This window comes from Nannobrachium achirus, assembly GCF_963921795.1.
Source record: "Nannobrachium achirus genome assembly, chromosome: 4".
Classification (NCBI taxonomy): Eukaryota; Metazoa; Chordata; class Actinopteri; order Myctophiformes; family Myctophidae; genus Nannobrachium; species Nannobrachium achirus.
This window is the reverse complement of record NC_137813.1, coordinates 7014118-7038715: the sequence shown is the minus strand read 5'-3', so window position 1 is coordinate 7038715 and position 24598 is coordinate 7014118. Positions and strand designations below refer to the sequence as shown.

Below are 24598 nucleotides of genomic sequence, written 5' to 3'. Positions count from 1 at the left end.
GATAGACAAGGTTTCCACCCGACAACGACGATATGCTATAAATATAAGGTGCTGGGAGTGAAAATGATAATGTAGGGGTGCCTCGGATTTAAAAAAATATTTATGGGGTGCCCTGAGACAAAAAAGTTTGGGAACCCCTGTTCTAGCTAATACCTAGGCTTTGTTATACATGTTTAGGTGATAGCTAGAAAACGACACCGCGCTGAGGTGACAGCTCTTCACTTTGGACTATGATAGAGGCTTAAGAGGATTAATTAAGGAACAGTGGTGAGATTTAATGTAACCCCTCAAACCCCTCAGGGATCTTTGTTAGTATATATCTGTTGTTTTAGGGAAAGCTTATCTGCTGTGTTCAGTGAAAGCTTTGGGATGCCGGGGTTTGTGGTTGACTTAATTTTATTTATTTATGTTTCATGTTATGTTTAAACAGTCTGTATATTCTCTGTTCATTGACTGTACATAATATATTCATAATATAAGTTTTGTACAGAGCAAAAAAAGAGTTGTGAGTTTTCATTTACTTAATCTTGACGCATGTCCCCATGTGACTACAGTATGTACCATATATGGGCTTAATATTGATGACATCAGGGATCTCCATGTATGGGCATAAAAGGGACAAGTATGCGTTGCACCGTCCACATTCGACTCACACCATATTAGACGACGTGAGCACACTTTCATCATGTCCTCCACATTACATAAAATAAATGCATGTTCCCCCCCCCCCCCCCCGTAATAGTAGCAAAAACATTAATATGGACACATGCAAATGGAAGTATTACTGTATGAGAAGAATTGTAAAATGGGAATGAAGGTCACACTTATGAGGTGCATCACAGTAGATAGAGACCACCTTGTAATGACCCTCATGTTTGTTTGAACAATGTCCCCTTCAGCCTTGTAATGACCCTCATGTTTGAACAATGTCCCCTTCAGCCTTGTAATGACCCTCATGTTTGAACAATGTCCCCTTCAGCCTTGTAATGACCCTCCTGTTTGAACACTGTCCCCTCCAGGCTTGGCCAAGATGCATCCTAGATCGAACACCAAGTCGAATGAAGTCTGGATTCATCCACCTACCAGAGGAGTACCAGGAATACTTCTTCTGCAAGCCGAACAATGTTCTACACCTCTTCCTGGTTAGTGTCCTTCTCAGCTCAAATACAGTTTTCAATAATAATAATTATTCCAAATATATTTAGTACACCGTACACTGTGGTGTTTTACCACACTGTAAATCACATACAGTTCTATTCCCAGGTCAGAGAGCATTGTCCAAATGATTTCAGCACCCGACACTATAAGACTAGAATATTGTCAATATTTTTATTCAGGATTTTATTCAGACAAGAGTGTGTCAGGATTCCAGGGATAAACCAAACCAAACAACCAACATTCTCCTATGACTGATGACGTCTGCTTACAAATGTGTATTTGTTGTTCTACCTCTGACACACTATGTTCTGTGTTGGAAAGTCATTCGAACATCTACACAGTTTGAACGACTTGAATTCATGTGGATTTGGTAACGATCTCCCCATTTAGGGAGTCTTACCCCCACTTGGCCCCAGCTCTGTTTGACCTGGAGGACCTGCACTTTGACCTGGACAGGAACCCCCTCATGGACCCCTCCATCGGGGAGATGATGGAGAAGCCCCCAGGGCTTCTTCCTGCTGGTGGAGGGTAAGGAGTATACGTTAGTTACTATCATCATACCATACCATACCATCCACACACACACAAAGACTGCAAAGATCATGATCGACGGAACAGGAGTCCTAGAAGACCTTGATGTGCCCAGAACCTGTGCCTTACTGATGGGACTAATATACACACTCAACCTCGACCACCCTAAAGAGCTGAAGTACACTTTTGAGGTATTTTGATTTTCAAAAGATCTTTCTGGAGTTGGATGGTCTGAGCCTCTCCAAAAGTAATGTCTCTAAAGAGCAAGCTGCTTCTGTACACACACACACACACACACACACACACACACACACACACACACACACAGTACGTGCTGCCCTAGTATACTGTATACTTTGTACTGGAAACGAATAGCATAAGAATCTCTTGTTCTACCTCAAACACAACATGTGTATGTAGATTTGGGCGATCTGGTTGTGGTTGTTTATGCCTGCTTTGAGATGGATCAGTAAAGCATTTTGTATGAAGCGTGTTTAGAGGAACACAAATTGTGATGTTGAGTGTGTGGTTCATCTGACATTTTGAAAGGAACTCCGAGGTGAAGGACCTCCAAGATCGCGCCTGTGTGCTGGCATCGAAGCAGTACTACCGGCAGTGCATCGTTGGCATCAGTCAGGCTCATGATGCCCTCTCATGGACCGAGGCAAGGCTGTACGCGACCTGGGAAAAGCCGGGATGGTACAAGGGGCTCCACAAAAAGCTGAGGCAAGTCATCGACATCTCCGTACAAGAGGCTGCGATGATGGAGTTATTGGTCGTCGTTGATAAACACGGAATCCGTAAAGATGGGACTGGAAGCACCTGCATCATGCATGTGTGTGTGTATGCTTGCATACAGGGTGTGTGTGATGCGTCAGTGCAGTAGTACTGTGTAGAAGTGCTTGTAGTTAGTGCATGTTCCATGCTGCTCCTGCCTGCTACTTTCTGCTTTCAGCAACTGCCACCGGCTAGCCCTCCTTGCGGTCAATTTGCCTTTTGTCTTTTTGAAGCGGTGAAAACCGCTTCCTATGAGTGGCTTTGTGTGTATCACACCCAAATATGGTCATTTTAGTCCAGAATGAACAGGCTTTTTCAAAAACAGAATGTCCGTTTAATTACCATATATGGTGATCTCAGTCCAGAATGAACAGGGTTTTTCAAAATACCCTACGTACGTGCAAAATAAAAAAAATATCAGTCCAATATCACTCAGTGAGAGACTGCTGCAGTGAGACGAGTGGTGGAAAAAGTTCTCAAATGATTTACTTGAGTAAAAGTATCGCTACTACAATGTAAAAGAACTCTGTTAACAAGTAAAAGTCCGGAATTCAATTCAGTTTATTTGAGGAAAGTAAAAAAGTATTGGCATCATCAAACGTTTGTGTAAAATCACTCTTCATGCAGTATGTCCCTTTTCAAGTTTTCAAATGTATACAGATATTTTGAAAACAGCAGATCTACAAGCTCCAGACATTGTGAGCTCTTTTCTTCTTTTTTAATTTGAACAAAAATTAAAATAGGCCTACTTACGATTTTTTAAACCACTTATGGTTATGGCCAATAGAATACAATGTGAAAGTTGGGATCAGTTGCTGAAGCGAGTGAGCGAGCGATAAACGTGGAAATGTATTGTACCAATATCACCATGGATACTGTTCTGTATCGCTGCTGTTTGAACTAAATTGTGTTTTATCTGATTATTCATCTCCAGGGTTGTTAAGTAACGGATTACATGTAACAGGACTACGTAATCAGATTACAAAAAACTGGTAACTTGTAAAGTCTCAGGTTACATTTTAAAATGTGTAATCTGGATTACAGTAACGGATCTGAATGATGGGGTTACATGCTGGATTACATTCTCCCCTTGCCCTCATCAATTTTACAAAATAGTTATAACGCCAAACAATAAAATAATCAAGTAGAATCAACGTAAAGTACTGCCACTTTGTTTAAGTAAAATTCTGTTGTCCTTTTCCTAATTTCATAGGCTCAATATTCTTGTCTAGTTATGAATGGTAAAACTTGTTTTATTTAATTAAAGAGAGTTTTGCTAAAAAAGTAATCCAAAAGTAACTGAAAGTAACTAGTAGTTACTTTTTAAATTGTGATAATCAGATTACGTAACTGACTACATTTTCTTTGCAAGTAACTTGTAACTGTAGGGGATTCCTTTTTAAAAGTAACCCTAACAACCCTGTTTATCTCCACACAGAGCCATGGCGAGGAGTTTAAAAAAACGTTTTGCTGGGATTGTGGAGGACATGACATCGTTGATGGTCCGCAACGATGCCATGAGGAGCTCATGTATGGCCAAGTATGGGGAAGACTTCTCTGCAAAATAATATACAGAGGCTTTATGGGAAGATGCCTACCTTAATGTGAGTGTAATAGCCTATAGTGCCAACGGTGACGCAATTGAAGTCCTAGAGCGCAATTGAAGTTCTAGAGCGGCCATTTGTCGGGTCAAACACATGTGTTTCAATTGTTTGATTGCACAGAACTAACAATACTCTCCAATCAGAACACATGTGTTTGTCTGTGTTTGACCCAACGTATGGCCGCTCTAGGACTACAATTGGCACACCCTATTGCTTACCTGGAGTCTCCTTAACTCTGGCAGTATACAAATGAAACCAAATCCATTTGGTTTCATTTGTATACTGCCAGTTACTGTACATACTGAACCCAGAGAGTCCCTGGACCCCGCATTGAGCACATCCCCAATTCTGGATACATTATTTTATGTTTATCCTAAGCATTTTAATATTTTATAATATTGCTCTGTCCTGCTCTCGTGATAGTCCCCGTGAGCTCCTACGGTAATTATGCGCAGCAAAAATTGGAACCCGGCTAACTTCCAACTCCTGTTTGGCAAAGTCGTAAGGCTTGACTCTCCAGTGAGTAATGGATATATATTATATTGTTGTGACACATTATGAGGAGCTGATTTTCACAGTCTGAATTGTGAATGTTTGACTACTGCAATACAATACAGCAGAATGTTATCTCTGTATGAGCTTTTCTTTAATAATTTTACAATAAAAACGTTTCTTTATAAATAACTTATAATATATATAATATATAATATTTTGCCTTCAACATATTTTTTTTCCAAAATGATGATTGGAAAATAGGGGTCTTATTATAATCAGAGTCGTAAAATATTCGGGCTCATACGGTATAAAGTGCTATTATTATAGTTTAGCCGACATGTTTTATTAACAGGGGGGTCTCCAACTAAAAATGATAGTAACCAAATGGACCCTTATGCGTATGTAATTCTGAGAGAGTACACTCTTAGAGTTAAATTGACATTGACATTTTCATGTAGGGGTTCCGGAATCCACAGGCTAATGAGTCACCCCAGCTCACTTCCTCCAGTGAGGAAGAGGAAGAGGAGGAGCCGGAGGAAGATGAGGAGCCGACTCCTTCTGTCTCTGGTAATCCTACACTGTTACATATTGTAGATTGCTATCACTTGTCCTGAGTGTGAGAAGACTTTCAGTGACCAATCTAACCTGAAGACACACCAGCGTGTCCACACTTGATGAAGAGGAGAACAAGGCAGATGAGGAGACAGTGTCGGTGGTAGAGGTATCAGCCTTCTGGGAGCGAGCCCAGCAATCCAGTGAGTGTTAACTTTAGGTCATTCACCCCAATGCACATTTCCTGCTGCTGTGCTAATTGATATGTGTTTCACAGACTTCAGAGACTGTCAGACATCTTTATATGACTCATTTAAGGAGGCAGATTGAGTTGCCTGACAGACAGCTAGAATTGGCTGAATTGGAGGAAGAAATAAAAAGAAGGACAGTGGGGCACCAAATCAAATATCGAATAATTATTTTAACAACTAGGTTAATCATTCTGTTTCAACAGCTCTTCCTGCCCGTCGGCCTGTCGAGCAGGCCCTGCCTGCCCCTCTTCAGGCCGTAGGTTCAATTACCTCTCCAATTGTAAGACTACCTGTGTGTTGCACAACAACTAAGTTAATGGTTTTTATTTTATTTTTTTTCGACATTTCCAGCTCCTCCAGAAGCGTGATTCAAAATAACGACGTGGTTCGGCCAGTGGAGACGCCCCTCTCGTTCCGCTTGCCTCTGATTGGCCTAAGCCCGTTGCCTTGTCAACAGCTAGTTTAAAGAACAATAACCCGACACGTTCTAAGTTATGTCGAGTATGATAGTAGTTCGGGTTTTAATGTTACAGTAAAGGCGAATAAGCTTTAAGGAAATGCTGAGTATGAACGTTAATTCACATTTTATGGTTTCCTTAATGATACATCAACACCACTGTCTTTAGGCAACAAACATTTTTGACTAGTCAGAAATAAACTTTGCTGTTGTGCTTTCATACATGCACACAGTGTGTAGCAGTGGTGTAAAGTACTTCACAAGTACTGTACTTAAGTACTATAGGAGTATTTCAATTTCTCATCAATACTTTTACTCCACTACATTTATGACATGATGGATATATGCAAATAGCCGATCTACAAGCTCACGGGAGCTTGTAGATCTGCTATTTTTAAAGGATTTTAAAAATGTTATACATTTGGAAACTGTTATTATGATTACTGAGAACTTTTACTTTTAGTACTTAAGTTTATTTTGACACCAATACTTTTGTACCTTTACTTATTCCACTACATTTTTTTTATTCCAGACATCTATTTGTAAGTTGTAACACAGTATGTCTACATTAGAATGTTGATACTGTACTTTTTCCACCACTGGTGAGTAGGATTGGTTCTCAAAGTGGGGTCCGGGGACCCCGAGGGGTCCTTGAGGGAGTTCCAGGGGGTCCCCAGGCCCCAGCCAAATGATAGATAGTTATGAACCAAATAGACCCTTATGGGTCTGTAGCTCAGAAGCAAATGGACCCGCTCATGTGTTTTTATAGGGCAAAAATAAGAATTAATATAAAAAATTAAGTGAATTAATTACTCGAATTAATTAATTAATTATCAAAAATCTTCGGCGCACGCGCTTCACGCCCACACACTCTCTCTCTATCTTCCCAGGTTCAAGATGACGCGATACCAACAAGTGTTCCAGACTTTAAGAAAAATGTTTACAAGGAGGAGGATCTTCCAGTTCTCTGAATCCTTCAAGGAAGGAATCAAGCTGGTACAGTATATGTTAATTTTATATGTATGTTCTATGTACCGTATTAGCCCGAATATAGTACGATATTTTATTCTAATAAACATATCCTCAAAATAATATATAATATTTATATTTTTTTCCAAAAATGATATTTGAAAAATAGGGGTCGTCTTATAATCGGAGTCGTACTATATTCGGGCTAATACGGTATGTTTTAAAGAACTGCACTGAAACAAATTCCAATCAACTCTGTTGACATGGCAATAAAGTATTGAATCTTGAATCTTCTTTCTTTCTCTTTTTTAAGTTGGGCCCGAGTCTGGTCGTATACATGGTCAGTCTCAAAACATCTTTCACGAAGGGGGAAGCCATCATCTTCCCCCCCGACACCTCCGGAGTGAAAAAGGTGATATTCTCCTCCACCACCGACTACACCTCCAACTTCACCTCCAAGCCCACCCCTGTGTCCAAGCCCACCCCTGCGTCCTCCCCATAGGTGAGTCATTCTAAGAGAAAATATGGCTTAACCCTAAAAAAATTGATACAAAAGGTTTTTCAATGGATTCTGGTAGTATTGGGTGTGCTAAATAACATACTCAAAATCTACCTCCCCGAAAGCCGCCATTTTCAAGATGGCGTCCGAGTTGACTGCGGGGAGCTTAAAATGGCTATATCTCAAATGAAAAAAAAACAATTGCTAACATTTTGTCAACTGATTCTGGTACCTCTGGACATTCTTTAGAGCATACATGGGCAACTGGCGGCCTGGGGGCCACATGCGGCCCCCACCTTCATTTGATGTGGCCCACAGGTTAATACCGGAAAATTGATATATTATTGATTTTAGATGTTACAATTCCAAACATGATCTGCTTTAATTCTGGCAGTCTATATTAGTAGCTTAATAACTTGTATAGTAGTATTAAAATGTATTATTTTATGTCCAATGTATTTGTATTTAGGTTCATAAAGTTAACATGACTATATAACAAATGAGTTTAAATCAAAATGTTACATTTCAGGAAAAAAATACAAATAAAATTAGGATTCCAATTCAAAAGAAGAAAAAATAGCCGAGCTTGTAGATCTGCTATTTTTGCTTCTTTTGTATGAGATACTAGAATGACAAAGTTGGACATAGCATGTGGCCCTCTGGAGTGAAGGTGGAAATATAGTGGCCCTCGCCATCATCAAAGTTGCCCATCCCTGCTTTAGAGCATACTAAAAATAGAGGAAAATATTCCTTTCGGAAAGGCTTCAATTTCAAGATCTGCTTAACCAGTTTAGACCTAGAATTATTTGATACTTTAGCTATTGAAAAATAGCAGATATACAAGCTCACAGCGTAGCACAGAGTGCCACGCTGCAAACTTGTAGATCTGCTATTTTTGAAAGAAATCTAGATCCAAATCTTTTTTTTTTTTTTTGCAAATCTTTGAATATATATTCTTTTTAAAGCAAACATTTGTAACTCAAATATTTGCCTCTGGGGGGTCCCTGGAACGAAATATTTTTATATGGGGGTCCGTGGCCAAATACATATCATTTTGGGGGTCTTTGACATGAAAGAGTTTGAGCACCACTGACATATAATTATTCGACCTCAAAGTATTCGAATAGTCGAATATTCGACAGGACTGTCCAAACTGTCAAATATTAAGTACAGGCATGCAAACTTGTAGCTTTTCGGCGAAAATCGCCGTTTTTAATCCAAATTGATCGTTTGTGTGATTCGTTCAGATTCGATGTAAAAATATTTGGGGGGGTGGGGGGGTGTCATGTCATCCAGGCTGCGTTGAGCAGCAGTGAGAAGAGGAGCGCTTTTTTCTCTTCTTGGCTCCGTCCGGTGTGTCAGTGCAGTAGTGGTGACTGGTGAAGGTGGATGGGGCCCGGGGGATATGGTCGTTTTATTTTTGAACAAATCAAGCGCTCGCTTTCTCTTGCCTGTGACGTCAACACCACCGTGATTATTGTTTTTGTCCAGTGCAGCTGAGCGGAGCGAGCGCTCAGCAGCCAGTCAGACGGAGCGGAGAGCTCAAACGGAGGACAGTAAATAAACTTGCCTAGGTTGTCGTTGAGATTGATAGTGTGGTGTAGTTGTGGATTGGACTTTTTATTTCGCTTGTGTCGCAATGCGGTCGCTATTCTACATCGATGCGGTGACGTGACATAATCGATTATAGCCTACGTTTGTTGATTTTCCTCAACGGCGATGCGATAGCTTAGCAACATGCTAACGCTAAATTAGCTGTCGTCCATAGCGTTAGTGGAGAACTCCACTGTCGCTTTGGACCAGAGCAGAGCTAACGCTAAATCAACGCTATCATGCCGTTCCCATCTGCCTCTTTATTAGACAGAACAGAGATTTCTCGCTTTTATTTTAAGATGAGGCAGAGAGAGGGTGAGAGAAAAATGAGGCAGAGTCACAGACAGTTCTCAAAGCGGAGAATACAACAATCATCTGTGGTTTTACAACACTGTTTCCCAAGCACTGGGTTGGGACCCATTTGTGGGTCGCGAAAACATTTTTATGGGTCCTTTAATGTTTGGTTTCCTACTTTTAGTTTTGTATCATTTAAAAACATTCAAAAAACATTCTCCCCCAAAAAGAATAACATTTAATGATTTAAAATAAATAAATGTTTTTTTCCCCTTCTAATTTCATGAATAAATAAAATTAAAATCCAAGAAATTATCTTAGAAAACACTGGCCTATTTAAGAAGTAAGATAGAACATAGCTGATCTACAAGCTCACACCATGCATTGTGTCTCTGTCCAGGGTTTCCTGCAGGAAAAAGTCTTGACCAGCAAGCGCGTGCGCCGAAAATCTTTGATAATTAATTATTTAATTCAAGTAATTAATTCACTTAATTTGTAATATAAATTCTTAATTTTGCCCTATAAAAAACACATGAATGTGCCCATGATGACGGAAAACACAACTAAATGAATTCCCTTATTTTAGACTAATTCTTATTTTTGCCCTCAACATAAAAGGAGAGGTTGACTCTTGTCTCTTGGCCAGGGGGGACAGATTTTAGGCCAGGGGGCCCCCCTGGCCTATAAAGTGCTGCAGGAAACCCTGCTGTCTATTCCTGTCTATTAATTTTTCTATGTCATCAGATCAGGGATTGGGATCTTGCTCAATACTGATTGTATAATGTGTACTGATTGACTCAGGTGTAGTATAACCTTGTAGTACACTGGTACCAATGAAAGCTGTTTAAGTGAGTTAGAATCATGCGCATCGATTCGAAAAACCTCAATTTCGCTCGCGCGCGATCGAAGCGCCCAGCCTGCACAGACGGTTAAAAAATGTTGTCACCTTTTTCACCTTCGGTCTGTTTGCATGTCTGTTAATTGTTTCCTACAGCCCATGTTTTACATTTTTGGCTGTTGTAAATACACAGTTATGTCTGCATTTTCAAAGTAATGTCTGCATTTTCTAGTATTGAACAAAACAAGACAGTATATTTGTATCTTTTCAAAGTGTGTTGAGCCGTTTTCACTAATTCTAATTTCTCTTTTTTGTAAATAAAAAAAAGGCCTTTCACAGTCCCACCTCCAGTACTCGCCATCGTCAAAGTAGTACTCCCCATCGTCAAAGATGTCGCCATAGCAGTCGTCCAAGGAGCCGCCGGAGGAGTCGCCACAGTAATCACCCAGCACTCCCTCCAAGGCCCACCGCCACCGCCACCGCCTACACCCATAACCATCAACATCGAAACCGTCAACATCAACGTTGCTCCAACCCCCAACCCCCAAGCTCCCCCCACCTCCACCGACCCACCTCCAGCCCCCACCATCTCCACCGACCCATCTCCAGCTCCCCCCACCTCCACTGACCCACTTCCAAAGGCGTGATTCAAAATAACGAGCTGGTTCGGCCAGTGGAGACGCCCCTCTCGTTCCGCTTGCCTCTGATTGGCCTAAGGCCGTTGCCTTGTCAACAGCTAGTTTAAAGATGGCGGCACCCGGGTGACGCTGTCATCTGTCAGCGTAGCGCGTTACTTTAACAATAACCCGACACGTTCCAAGTTATCTCGAGTAGGCTATGATAGTAGTTCGGGTTTTAATGTTTGTTTTAATGTTACAGTAAAGGCGAATTCGAATAAGCTTTAAGGAAATGCTGAGTATGAACGTTAATTCACATTTTATGGTTTCCTTAATTGTTTCCTACAGCCCATGTTTTACATTTTGTGGCTGTTGTAAATAAACAGTTATGTCTGCATTTTCTAGTATTGAACAAAACAAGACAGTATATTTGTATCTTTTCAAAGTGTGTTGAGCCGTTTTCACTAATTCTAATTTCTCTTTTTTGTAAATAAAAAAAAGGCCTTTCACAGTACAAGTGTCAAGTTTATTTTGAGCACAACACAAAAGTGTCAAATGCAGGCTTTTAACAGTTTTTTTTTCTTTTTTAGTGGCTGTGCATTGTGCAAAATGCAGGCTTCACTTAACATTTAGTGCAAAATATTTTGATACAGTTAAAACATTTTAACTAAGTCACCACTTCTGGGTGCCAAGGCAGAAACAGTGCAGGCTTCACAGTACAAAGTAATCATTTTCTTCCAGGCCTTTCACAGTACAAGTGTCAAGTTTATTTTGAGCACAGCACAAAAGTGTCAAGTGCAGGCTTTTAACAGTTTTTCTTCTTTAGTGGCTGTGCATTGTGCAAAATGCAGGCTTCACTTAACATTTAGTGCAAAATATTTTGATACAAAATATTTTGATAGTTAAAACATTAATGCAAAATATTTTGATACAGTTAAAACATTTAACTAAGTCACCACTTCTGGGTGCCAAGGCAGAAACAGTGCAGGCTTCACAGTACAAAGTAATCATTTTCTTCCAGGCCTTACACACAGTTAAAACATTTAACTAAGTCACCACAGGTGCCACGGCAGAAACAGAACTGAAAAAAGAAACTGCACACAAGTCAAACCATGCACAAAACCAAAATTATAGCGACACAACATAATATATAAATACAAAAACCCTTATATTCGTTGCTTGTTTCAGCAAGCAAGCAAGCAAGCAGGCAAGTAAACACATAATGCGACATCATAAATATCTATAAATGTTCTTACCGTCTGATTCTTTCCAAACTTTACCGGCTTTCCAAACTTCCACGCTGGCGTTGACTCCATGGCGTTGCTATGCAGCTGAAGTAGCCCTGGGGTCTGGAAGGCGGCCAATGAGAGGGCTTCTTGAAAGGGGCCAATCGGCGTGTGTGTTGTTAAGAGGGGCGTCTCTATAGAGTATAGGGGCGTCTCCACTGGCCGAACCACGTCGTTATTGTGAATCACGCCCTCCAGAAGAGCCCGCGCAGCCTCTGGCCCACCCCCTCCCAGTACGTAAGTTCAATTACCATTCCAATTGTAAGACTACTCGTGTGTTCCGTAACAACTACGTTAATGGCTTTTGTTTCAACATTGTCCAGCTCCTCCCGAGCAGCCCGGCAGCCCGAACAGCCTCCGGCCCATCCAATCCCAGGACGTAAGTTAAATTACCATTCAAATTGTAAGATTACTGTTGGGTGAAAAATGTAAGGATTTGATAAGATACTGGGCACCCAATTCCATATCAAATGTGTTCTTTTTTTCACCCAGTAACTGAGACAACTGCTTAGATATGGCCACTAGAAGGTCACAGAGGTATCTTATCATCTTAATTGTGTAACAACTAGGTTAATCGTGTTTGTTTCAACAGATCCAGATCCTTCTGCACAGCCTGTTGAGGCTCAGGCCCACCAGCCCTCAGGAAGTAGGTTCAATTACATTCCAAATTGTGAGCGACAGCAACAGCACCTAGATTATTATAATAATGTTTGTTTCAAGACAACCAGGTTAAAAAAGCGCAGACAAATGACAGCGAAGCTATATCTCCGTATCTCTACAGATCAGAGGAAGAAGGATGGCAGCATCGTTCCATTACACCCCGACGCCGGCAAACCTCCACATCCCGAGATAGTGCTGGCAACGAAGATTTATTACCGGCAGCGCATTGTTAACATCAGCCAGGACTGGCATACCATCTCATGGACCGAGGCCAAGGAAAAAGCGACCTGGGAAAAGGGAGGGCCCAAGGCGCTGCACAAAAAGCTGAACCAAATCATTGACCTCGCCGTACGAGAGGCTGCAATGTACGATCAATTGGTGGTACTTGACAAATACGGAATCCGTAAAGATGGAAGCACCCGCATCCTGCCCAACGATGTGATCATCAGAATCTGAACTCTCCTGTCTGCTATAAATACATTGGGTGTGTCTTGTCTCGTTGGCAGATCTCAGAGGATCACCTTTTTGCCCATATAACGGACGCCTGGTCAAAAGTATTCTCCTGGTAAGAATGTGTCCCCACTGGCAAAGACACTTAACCTGCTATTAAATACAATATTTCGTGTGTGTGTGTCGGTACAGTAGGTTACAGGTCAGGGGTGATTTGAGATTGGTGATACCTTTGGTTGGACAAGGAAGAGGGCATGGTAAATAATCTGTTAACTTAGGTTTAACTAAAAAGGTTATGACAGTACTATAGTGCCAGAACCATTATCGTCCCATGTTTCCAGTTGTACATTGTAATTTGTTAGACATTTTTGAAGAATCTTGAAAGTGTTTGAAAAAATGTTAAATAATAAAACATGCTGAGAGTTGTTGTTAATAAGCTCGAAAATAGCTATTTTGCAGGTCTTGGAAGATTATGGAGTCTTCCCAGGCACAGTCAGGTGCTAATGGTGGCGGTAGGCCTATCCCCATCCAGCTCCCCCCCACCCACTTCTCAATAATAAAAAAATAATAAAAAGTTCAGTATCCTCCCTCTATGTGCCATTGGTGCCTTCTGGTAATGAAAACATCACATTCTACTTGGTATTTACGTGTAGCGGAGCTGTTGCATACCACATTCAAGTGAAAAAATAGTTTGGCTCCAGAAACAGGCTAGATTGAGAACACAATGAAACAACAATGAGCTAAATTGACCTTTGAACTGGTGAATTTGATCACAGCCCTGCGTCTCAAGTCCTTAAATCAATCCTATTTCCTTGCTTGTATGTTAGTCCCTCCCATTGAGGAAATAGGGAAGAGGAGACGTCCTATTGGCCATTTCTGATGACAACATCACAGATGATAGGCCAACTCCCAGTGGGCGGGACTAACATACAAGGAAATAGGAAACAAGTGAAGGAAATAGGAATAATTTACGGCTGGACTCACACATATGCGTGAAACATCTTCTCCGTATCGTCTGAGAATGGCCACTGGAGGCGCCGTACTAATGCATTGTCAATGGAAGGTTGTTTGGTTTTTTGTCGTTGCCGTGTCTCTAGCTCAACCACAGCCTGTCTTTTGGACAAGAGGCACGGCAACAACAAACCACCAAACAACCTTCCATTGACATGGCATTAGTACGGCGCCCCCAGTGGCCATTCTCAGACGATACGGAGAAGATGTTTCACGCAAATGTCTGTACGGCGCCTAAGGACTTGAGACGTGGCACTCACTCAAGGACAAAGATTTGATCTGTTATCCACACAGTTGATCTGGGGAAAAGGCTATTCATTCATAAGTTGTATGGAGTTTGCTGGTGAGCGCAGTGGGGTTTATAGGTGTTCTCTGCCATTTATCTAGCTCACACTTTTTCTTCTGTTTTAGACAGTTAGGGAGCTTAGTATTGTTTACTATTTGATTGGGTAGAATAATAGATTTTTTATGTCCTAGTCATTTTGGCCTTGAATAACGAAATAAATGTTTCAGCAGCTTTTTCTAGTAATTTTGGGTTCAGTTTTTTGCAAATGTGTTAGACAGTAAATATAGGCTACAGTAGGTCATAACATATCACTACAATTAATTTTGTTGCAACATTTTTCACGGTAACATATGCTGTAACATATGGTAACATATGCTGTCATATAAGGACATTCTTACAGGCTATACTGTATGTGTGTGAGACATTAGATGTATGTGTAAGAGACATAATTAGACGTCTTTCAGTGTTAGCTCAACGTTGGGCATTTGGACCTATACATGGAGAAATGGAGCGAACCTGTTTGACCTAAACATGGAGATTTGGAGAGCACTATATATGGAGATTGTCCATCATGTCATATGGGACTGCCGTCATAGACCGTAGCCATTGTTAGGCCGGTGTCAATGGCATCCAGGCATGGACGGCATACGTGTCAGATTGATGTCATCAATATGACATCAGACAACCTTATATAAGCAGGCTTCACGCTCAGATCCGAGCAGACTCCAGTTGACCACAGAAGAAGCACAAAGCTAAGCATAGCACTAACTAGGCTAGTAGGCACAGCACTCTCGACAGACCTCAGTAGAGAAATATACCCAAAGGGTAGACCGGGCTAGGTATTGAAAGAGTCCCACAAGACATTCGTCAGAGGTCCTGCCGGCTAGATTCGAGCCCACGTCAGAGCCAAGTTCGCGCTCTATTTCACGTCTGATCAGTTGAGTCTTCACCATCTAGCAGACAGCAACAACAACCACCATGCCTCAGACCTTTGACAAGGACGGCTACCGCACCTATATGGACGACGAAGCCTATCAAATGGCCATCTTCGCAGCTATGCCGAGCGGGGTGTATTGGAAATGGGATAAAATCCTGGATCGGCTCCCTGATGGACATTATAAGGCGGATAACCCAGAAAACTTCCGGAAAAACATGACGCAGCTGGTAAAAGACATGAAAGTTATAGTAAAAAGAACGATCAACTCAGCTCCTAACTGCAAGCCAGCTGGTGGCATTGACTGGAATCGCGACAGATTCGCGAGACCCTGAAAAGGCAACCTTACAACCCCCCCAACGGCTCTTTCAACCCACAAAATGATCTAAAGAGTTCTCTTTCTATGGTCTTTAAAATCTTTAAAATCTAATATAAGAAATGCCTGAACTGCATGCCGGTGCTGGCCTAATTCTCTCCCCAGCTGTGGAGCCGTTCAGCCTGGCCGTATAGGGCGAACAGCCGGCCTGTCCACAGCTCCGTACGAAAGCCAGAGAGGCCCAAAAAGACCCGGCCCAAGGAAGGAGAAGCCAGAGAGGCCCAAAAACACAGATATAAAGAGCTAGATGCCTCGTTCGCCTCTGCAGTTAATTGGAGCGATGTGCCAAAATTCTTGTCCGGACTTCCTGGAAAAACGAAGGGAACGCTGTCAGTCAAAGTGACTACTGGCCAATCACAGCGCGACTTTTCCGGGACTTATCCAAGGACCACAATTCAATTCAACAGAGCCAGTTCCGATGTAGCCTTGTTCTCACAGGCTGCGTACGTAAAGACCCGCCCCCACCTGCCTCTGATTGGCCTGTCAACTTCCCTATGTGTGACGCACACGGAAGCAATGAAGACGGAAGTGATGAAGATTCCCTTAGTTGCTAAATGCATACGCCCCCTAGCCGAAGGAGGCGCCTACCTTTCTATGTCTATGCCCAAAAAGACCCGGCCCGACCTCCTCAGCAGGAAGGAGTACCATACCTAACCTTGCCCCCACCCAACAACCCCAACCCAGACTCCAGCGATAAAAAGACGCCCGAATGCCCCTCAAAGAGAGCACGCGAGGTGCCTGCTGATGCTGCGTCAAACTGCATTACTGGTCATAAGACGTGTGTCATTAATGCTAATATATATTTGCTTTTGTATCGCTCAGGATGGGCCAGGTGGGGACAGTAGGATGATATCGCTTGGGTGACTCGAGCCTTTTTATATCTTCAACTCTGTGCGCGCCCCACCAATCAGAAACAAGAATGAGAGCACAGACTGAAGTGGCGTGAACGGCTCTGACCAGAGACCAATCAGAGAAAGACATGAGATAAAAAGGCAGTGTCTGACCCTTTCTGGCATCAGTCTTCACCATCCAGCAGACAGCAACAACAACCATGCCTCGCACCTTTGATCACAACAACATCTGCACCTATCCCTGGATGTTTTCACGAAGAACACTTTATCAGAACAGGTAGGGATCACTTGGGTTTTATAGCTTCAAGTCAGTGTTAGATTAATACACTCTGTGAGCTCCCCACCAATCAGAAATGTAAATGAGAGTTCCCCACCAATCACTACAATTGGCGCGAACGGCTCTGACAACAGACCAATCAGAGAAAGACGTCATCTAGGAGCCCATGAGATAAAAGGCAGCACCTGACCCTTTCTGGCATCAGTTTTCACCAACGAGCAGACAGCAACAACAACCACTACCATGGGCCTCCAATTCCGTCTCCTCTTCGTTATACTCCCAAATACCTGGTGTACTTGGAATGAAATCCAGGATAGAATTGCTGCTCATCCTTACGATGCTGCTCATCGTTACCCTGCGAATCCTGTTGGCTACCGCGGTGCTGGCCTAATTCTCTCCCCAGCTGTGGAGCCGTGCAGCCGGCCTGTATAGGGCGAACAGCCGGCCTGTACACGGCTATGCACAAAAGGATATGCCGCATGTCCTTTTCCTATGTGTGTGACTCATGTTGTGCTCGCATTTCTTAACCATTATCATATTATTCACACCGAATTAATATAAAATGGGCTACTGAAGAAGAATTGTGTGTGACAGTGAGGATATTTAATCAATATGTTTCATATTTTACTTTTATCACATACAGTGCCTGCAGCTATTGAGCCCGAAAAAGACCTGTATTTCTACTACTTAATCATTTGTGACTGAGTGTGACACAGGGGCAGTCATTTCGGAAGCCACTACTGAAATTACTTTTTTTTTTTCCCCACTACAATGTGATAAAGCCACAAAAGCATTTCATAAATATCAGGCTACATTTCACTTAAACGCCAGAGCTTAACTCTGCATGTAAATAAGACTTTTTGCCAGACCCATGAAATGGGTAGGCCTACATAAGCAAATGTCGGTCCGGGTTTTCTATATAAAGGGTATATATGATGATGACATGATGATGACATGCCTACAAAAGGCATGATGTCATAAATGATGATGACAGACAGGGGGTTGGCAGAACCGGGGTCTGGCTCAACCAGGTTGACCTGGTCTAGTTTTTAATTAATGTGAGAGATCATGCAGGTCATTGCAGGTTAGAAATGTATTTAGAACTTGAATATCTCAAAAGTAGTATTTCAGCATGGCACATTCTATAAGCCATATCTTCAAAACTGTTGGGTCAATCTCCACAACCAATATATCATTTTGTAGCTATGATTCCCAGCTTTCAAATGAAATGAAATAATGAAAATGAAAAAAAAAAAAAAATCAATGACTAGCCGTCAGCCGTGCTGGGACACATTTGTTGTGATGTTCTCGTTTTAAAATGCATACAATTATTGTAAAATAATTAATTAAAAAATATTCAAGAGAAGAAAGATCTTTAATTGAGTCGTGGCCCATAAAGGTGAGGTTAAAGGCTGTTACGTGGTTTACTCAGCGTGCTTTGGTTTCAAAGCGACAAACATTGTCCCTTAGTGCCTTCCCTTAAACTAGACAACAGGGACGTGCTGGCCATTGGGAAAAGCGGGACAATTCCCTAACGGCCGGTTCATTCCCGGCCGGTCCAGGCCGGCCATTAGGAAAAAAAATAAAAAATAAATGTCGACCTTCGTTCCATTTTGGGGGCTGGGCGGCCAACAAAGTAAATTGTCACTGTCGGGCAGAAACCTTGTATCTCCAAGTTTCAAATGTATACATTTTCTCGCAAAGCAAAGCCCTGCTTCATCATACAAGGCTGTTGCACAAAAGTAGTGAAAACAGCAGATCTGCAAGCACACAACGCCTCGCGGTGCGAGGCGTTGTGTGCTTGTAGATCGGTTGTTTTCACTAGTTTAAATAATTTTTAAAATGATAAATACAAAACAAACGGTTTTGGACATACAAGGTTTCCACCCGGCAACGACGAAATATAACTCATGTACAGTAATTGGCCCACTGGCTTGTCACTTGTCATGATCTGAAATGGCAAATCTTTGAGTAGCAAGAGATCTCTCTCTATAGGGCGCAATGAGGGCCTCTCCAACTCTGTCTCTCCAACTCTTTTTCCCGGGCTGAATCAGGGGCCCAGCATGTCCCTGCGAGACAATTTAATTTGTTATGTTCATGTGGTTATGGGAGTAATTGAAACACATGAAGCTTTAAATACCAACATAAATGTAAAGTTATGTTCTTGTAGGTTGAGGCCATGGCTACACGGAGCTGGATATTTCATATATCCTGGTTTTTCAGATATCCACATAGAAAAATATCTAGGTCCACACGACAAAGATATCTAGGTCTAACAAGCACACACACAGTTAAGTCTTCAGAGATATCCGGGTTCCCTGTCTACACGGATCCAGTGAATCGGATATTTTTCAATGTCTTCACTTATTTATCCGGTTTAAAAAATATCCAGCTTCGCGGCCGAAATATCCAGCTTCATGTGGCTGCAAGCCCCAACAGCACAAAAAAATGTCTAGCTTCAGAAATATCCAGCTCCGTGTAGCCATGGCCTAAGACAGGTGGAAATTATCCTACTCTGTGCCATCCACATCCACTTGAGTTTGGCAATTCTTTGAATAGATATTTTTCAAAGCAAACTTTTGTAACTCAAATCTCTGTTTCCGGAGGTCCCTGGAGCAACATACAGTATTTTGAAATGGAGGTCTGTGGCCAAATACAAGTAATGTTTGGAGTCCTTGACATGTAAATGTTTGAGAACCAATGACAAACATGTTTTTCAGAAACCTTAGGATTTAGTAGACATTTATAGAATCGGGTCAAAAATAGCAGATGTACAAGCTTGCCGCGCGGCAACTTGACACTTTATTTTATTTGTTTATGTTCTGCTTTTGTGTACTTTTTCGGTTAAGCACTTGGTGCTTAATTTCTGCCCTGTAAAGCACTTTGAGCTGCATTTCATGTCATGAAAGGTGCTATACAAATAATATTTTCTTATACAGGGCAGTGGCTCTCAACTTTCAGGCCGTGTCCCCCACAAAATAATTCTAACTCCACAGAACTAATCACGTTAGAATTGAGGCATTAGATATAGTTGGGACTCTTCCACAGATAAACATTGTGAAAGTAGCAGATCTACAAGCTTGTAAGCTTTGTGTTGGTTTAAACAAATGTTCCATTCACCTCCCCCCCTTTTGTCTTTCCCTTCCTTAGTATCACAAATATGTTTTAACAAAACAAAAAGTGGGACCAAAACGATTGAGATCAACTTGATATCAATGAAATCAGTTGTCAGTTATCAGCAGTGTAGTGTTCCTGCATGCATCTGTTGTGCAAGGCGATGGATACAGTAAGAAAGTGAAACAAATAAGGTGTAGTGGAGCCATGAGGCTGCTTGATGGCTGGGGACAGAGTGAGCTTTGCAAGGTTTTGCTAGAAGCAGCCCCTTAAAACAGAGAGGAAGGTCAGAAGGCCTCCGCCTGGCAATGGTGTGACCCATTGGAGAGAGAGACAGTCAGAAAACTGAGACTTGAGAGGAGGGGAGACTATATAGGGAACGGTCATACCACTATGACCCCAAAAAGGGGGTGAAGACAAAGACAACCTATTGAAAGACACTTGACACTACCAATAACTCTCCCCCTGGTGCAGAGAGACTTGGTGCAGTCCAATTGCTTCCATCAGCTGCAAATATTGAGCAGCTGGTTGTGGTTACTTTGATCTCCATCAGCTTCCCACAGAATTAAACTGGTAACTGGTAAAGAAAACTCTGATCTCAAAGGCACATTCAATAACTCACAGATGAAAATGACAATAAACTATGTTATTTCAACAGAATAAATAAACCAAAAAGAAAAGTCGCCATACAGTATATTAGAGTATATTAGACCAGGCAGGATTTCATAAAATGTGCTTGATTAAAGTGCTGAAGGCAAATCGTGTTAATTTATGGCATACATGTTTTCTAGGGGTATTAAGGTGTGCTGAATCCAAATCTGCTGTATGCCGAGCTCAAACAATTCTGATAAGCCCTCAAAATGGACAATTTAATGATGGCCGCAGAATTGATTATTATTATTTTTTTTTTTTAGGTTTTCATACATGGAGGAATCCAATTAAATATGGTATTCTGATTTGAAATCAAGTGTGAAGAAACTGCTTAAAACTCATATATAGATATATATATATCTATATATTATATATATATATAATATATATATATATATATATATATATATATATATATATATATATATATATATATATTGCGAGAATTGTCATATATTGGTGAATCTTTCCTACCAACATTATCCCATAACTTATATGTTCCCAATAATTATGCACATAAATGTGTCATTATTTATAGGTAACTGTGGTGGAATTCAGATCAATCAATAATCATGAGAGAATGAGGAGACAAGACAAGTATATTAGGTGGTGGTATATGGTCAAGTTTATATAACATGATATCATGGACAGAAGTACAGTTTAACACTCTGGTCAGTGGTAAAGTAGTTCTGCGAAGAAGAATGGTCAAACACTAGAATTATACTGTGGCTTCAAGGCCTCTGGAACGAGCTGTACCATAACAAGATAGGCTTTACCACAACAATAGTTACTGAGGCCTTCTGAAGACCTCTCGACTCCTAACTATCAAGTACTAGTATCATCATACTGTACAGACCTAGATATTAATATAATCAATGAATACATGATCTACTCTATAACGTCATACATAATCAATCATGATAAACTCTAATCTACTGCATAACCAACTCCATAATACTTGTGAAGAAACTGCTTAGAAAGCATATTGCAAGCCTGTGGTATAAACTGATGGCCGAACTCAAACATCAGCCACAAACACTTAAGTTAAGGTTGCTTAGGGCCAGATTTTAGAAAAATGAGGACCCAGCTAACAAACATGCTCCCTATCACCATAAGTTTAATTTTGGAAGGAGGGTCACATCATCAAGATGGCAGAAGGCGGCCATCTTGGATTTCAAAGATGGCCACCATGTAATAATCCAGTATCTCGGTTTGCAAGCAACTTAAAAAGATCAATGTTGGTATCAAAATATATGCCCTGCCTGCTGATCTGAGTTAACAGGTGGGGTTGAGGGGTTGATCAGGCTTTGGAGGTATGGAGGTGCCATACCTTTGGTTGCTATGAAGTTAGTCTTGTTAGTGTTCAATGTACCAACAGCGGGGCGATCCTCTGTAAATACGAATGTTTATTTTTTGTATTACCTAGCCAGATTGGAACTCATGATTCAGTTTATTCTCTTAAAGATATCTTACGCTCTGTTTGTTTTCCATAATTTTTGAAGCGGTGAAAACCGCTTCCAATGAGTGGCTTTGTGTGTATCACGCCCATATATGGTGATTTCAGTCCAGAATGAACAGGCTTTTTCAAAAACAGAATGTCCGTTTAATTACCATATATGGTGATCTCAGTCCAGAATGAACAGGCTTTTTCAAAAACTAAATGTATGTCACCTCATGTCCATATATGGTCACTCCAGGCCAGAATGAACAGGTTTTTCCTGTCCCGTACGTGCAAAATATCAGTTCAGAATGAATGGGCTTTTTCAAAAAGCAAAATGTGTGTCCCATGTCCATATATGGTCATTTCAGTTCAGAATGAATAGGCTTTATCTGTCCTGTACGTCCAGAATATGTGTGCGGTGTCCCTCCCGGTCAGATGAATGGATACTTTGAGGATTGGTCAAGCTTCACATGATAATTTGGCCTTCAGGTTTTAAATATAGTAGGCAGAGTTGAAAAATGTAGTAGGCCACAAAGATAACAGGGCCAGATAACAGACCTGGGAAACTGAAATAATTATAGAGGGATGCAGTTGACAAACAACTAAGAGACCAGCAAGCAGGATTTTTTATATATTCTTTTAAAACCTATTATACCGGCTGTCATACCGGCTCTCCAGACAATTCTATACTAAGATTCACCGCTTCACTTCGAACCGAGGTTTGATTTTTTAGATGGAACTGAGAATTGAAATGGGGTGGTAGTTGCCAGGGTCTAATTTGCTAGCTTTTTTGTACAGGAGGGTTACTTTTTGATTTAAGTTATCGACCTATCAAAGTTATCTGGGAGTTACTTTTGCTAGTTTGTAGTCCTGGGGGACATGACCCTGTTTGATTTGTTGGGTAATGATTGGAGCAATGGAGGCGGCTGAGTCTCTGAGAAATTTGGGAGGAATTTTGTCATGGCCAGTGGTCCTGTGTTGATATAGGGCACTACATTTTTAAACACCTTGTCAGTTGTCACCGTGGCGAGTTTAAAATCATCTTTGCGTACCCCTAGATTTCTGTAGTATCTGTTGACGTGCTCTACACCATACTGCCCAGATGGGGGGACAGTTTTTACATTGTCACCCACTTTGATTGTGAAGTTATCAACCTTGAAGAGGTTAAGAATTGACCCAAAGTGGATGGATTCGGTTTTACCCAGGTGTACTGATAGTTTGTTGTCATTGAGCCAGCTGCAGATCTTATTTAGTTCAGAGCTAAGGGCCCTTTCAACCTGCAATTTGTCCCTGTACGAGACAAGGAGAGCAGAGTCATCCGCGAACAGGAACAGGTTGCAGTCACAAGCAGATGCCATGTCGTTTACATATATTATGAACAATAGAGGACCTAGTATGGGGGGGGCAGGGGGGGTTCACCTCCACCACCTGTTCTCTCCCCACCAGGTAAGATTGCATATAGCTCACTGCTGTGCTATCAAGACCAATAGCTTTTAATTTATCAATCAGAATAGAGTGATTTACAGTGTCAAATGCCTTCTGGAGATCCATTATGACCATACATGCCGCAATATTTGCCCGAATCCACCTTGAGTCCATTGAACGCAATGGACTTCGGGGTTTTTGGGGTTACTCTATCCACAAGTTTCCGCGGGAGTTTACTGGAGACTATCAGGACCAAACTTCCGGGTTTAACAGCAGACATACAAGCTCACGTCGCGTCGCAGATGCAACCCGTTGTGAGCTTGTAAATCGGCGGCGGAACCTCGGTGCAGACGTTTGCGCAATGCACTATGGGGCGTAGGAAACTCGTGGATAAGGTTACTCTAAAGATTACATGGGCAACCACACTAATGACTTGTCTTTTAGTTCTAGTAAAAAAGTAGCCGCCGTGGTTTCAGTCGGCAAAGTGAACACTGTTTGTTGTACTGTACATGCTACTCGTCTCCACCTCCAGGTGGCAGCACAATGTTTCTCGGGTCATAGTAGTTGTGATCAATCAGAGGAAGACCCTCGGCTTCCCGTTGCCTGATCAGCCTCTCAGCTTCCCTCCTGGCCCACTGCCGCATGCCGTGGTCTGGCAGGTAGTGGATGAACGTTCCGCCCAGAACCAGAGCCACGGAGACGCCCAGGAAGAAGCCGATCTTCATGTTCAACTCGTCCACCACAGGATCGGCCGAGAACCCGTGGAAGTCTGGATTCTTGGCGAACGGGCTGAGCTCGCCGTGTCCGTGTTGACTTTCTCCGGCACGAGGCGGCTGTAAGTCGGACGCGGCGACGGCGGAGGCAGAACCGGCAGCTCCAGGCGGCTGTGACAGGGAGACAAAGTGAACCCTGCTCGCCGCATCTGGCCGAAGACGGGTCAAACCAGGCCCCAAACGAACCAACCGGGACAACATTTTGTCCCTGTTTTGCTCTGCGCACACTGATGATATCACAAACCAGAACAGGAAGCCAGTCATATGTGACATTTAGTCTTCATATACTGACTGGAGGGGATGCTCTCATCATCTCAGTGATGTCACAAATGAGTCAGCCATGTCCATAAATGGAGTTCTTCTGGCTTGAAGTCTGTTGGTTCTGGAGCAGTGCTTGTCGACTTTTTGAATCTCAAAGGCCCTCAGTT

At 41.9% G+C, this 24598-nt stretch overlaps 1 protein-coding gene across 1 annotated transcript; it reads right to left on the bottom strand.

Annotated features, from left to right (window-relative positions):
* Positions 1 to 23909: 23909 nt before the first annotated feature.
* On the bottom strand, positions 23910 to 24371 carry LOC308284007 (NADH dehydrogenase [ubiquinone] 1 beta subcomplex subunit 11, mitochondrial-like; the record flags this gene model as incomplete). The annotated part of the gene is made up of 1 exon (XM_080724529.1): positions 23910 to 24371. The coding sequence occupies one exon, from the start codon at positions 24369 to 24371 to the stop codon at positions 23910 to 23912; it is 462 nt and encodes a 153-aa protein (XP_080580655.1).
* Between the last annotated feature and the right edge of the window lie 227 nt (positions 24372 to 24598).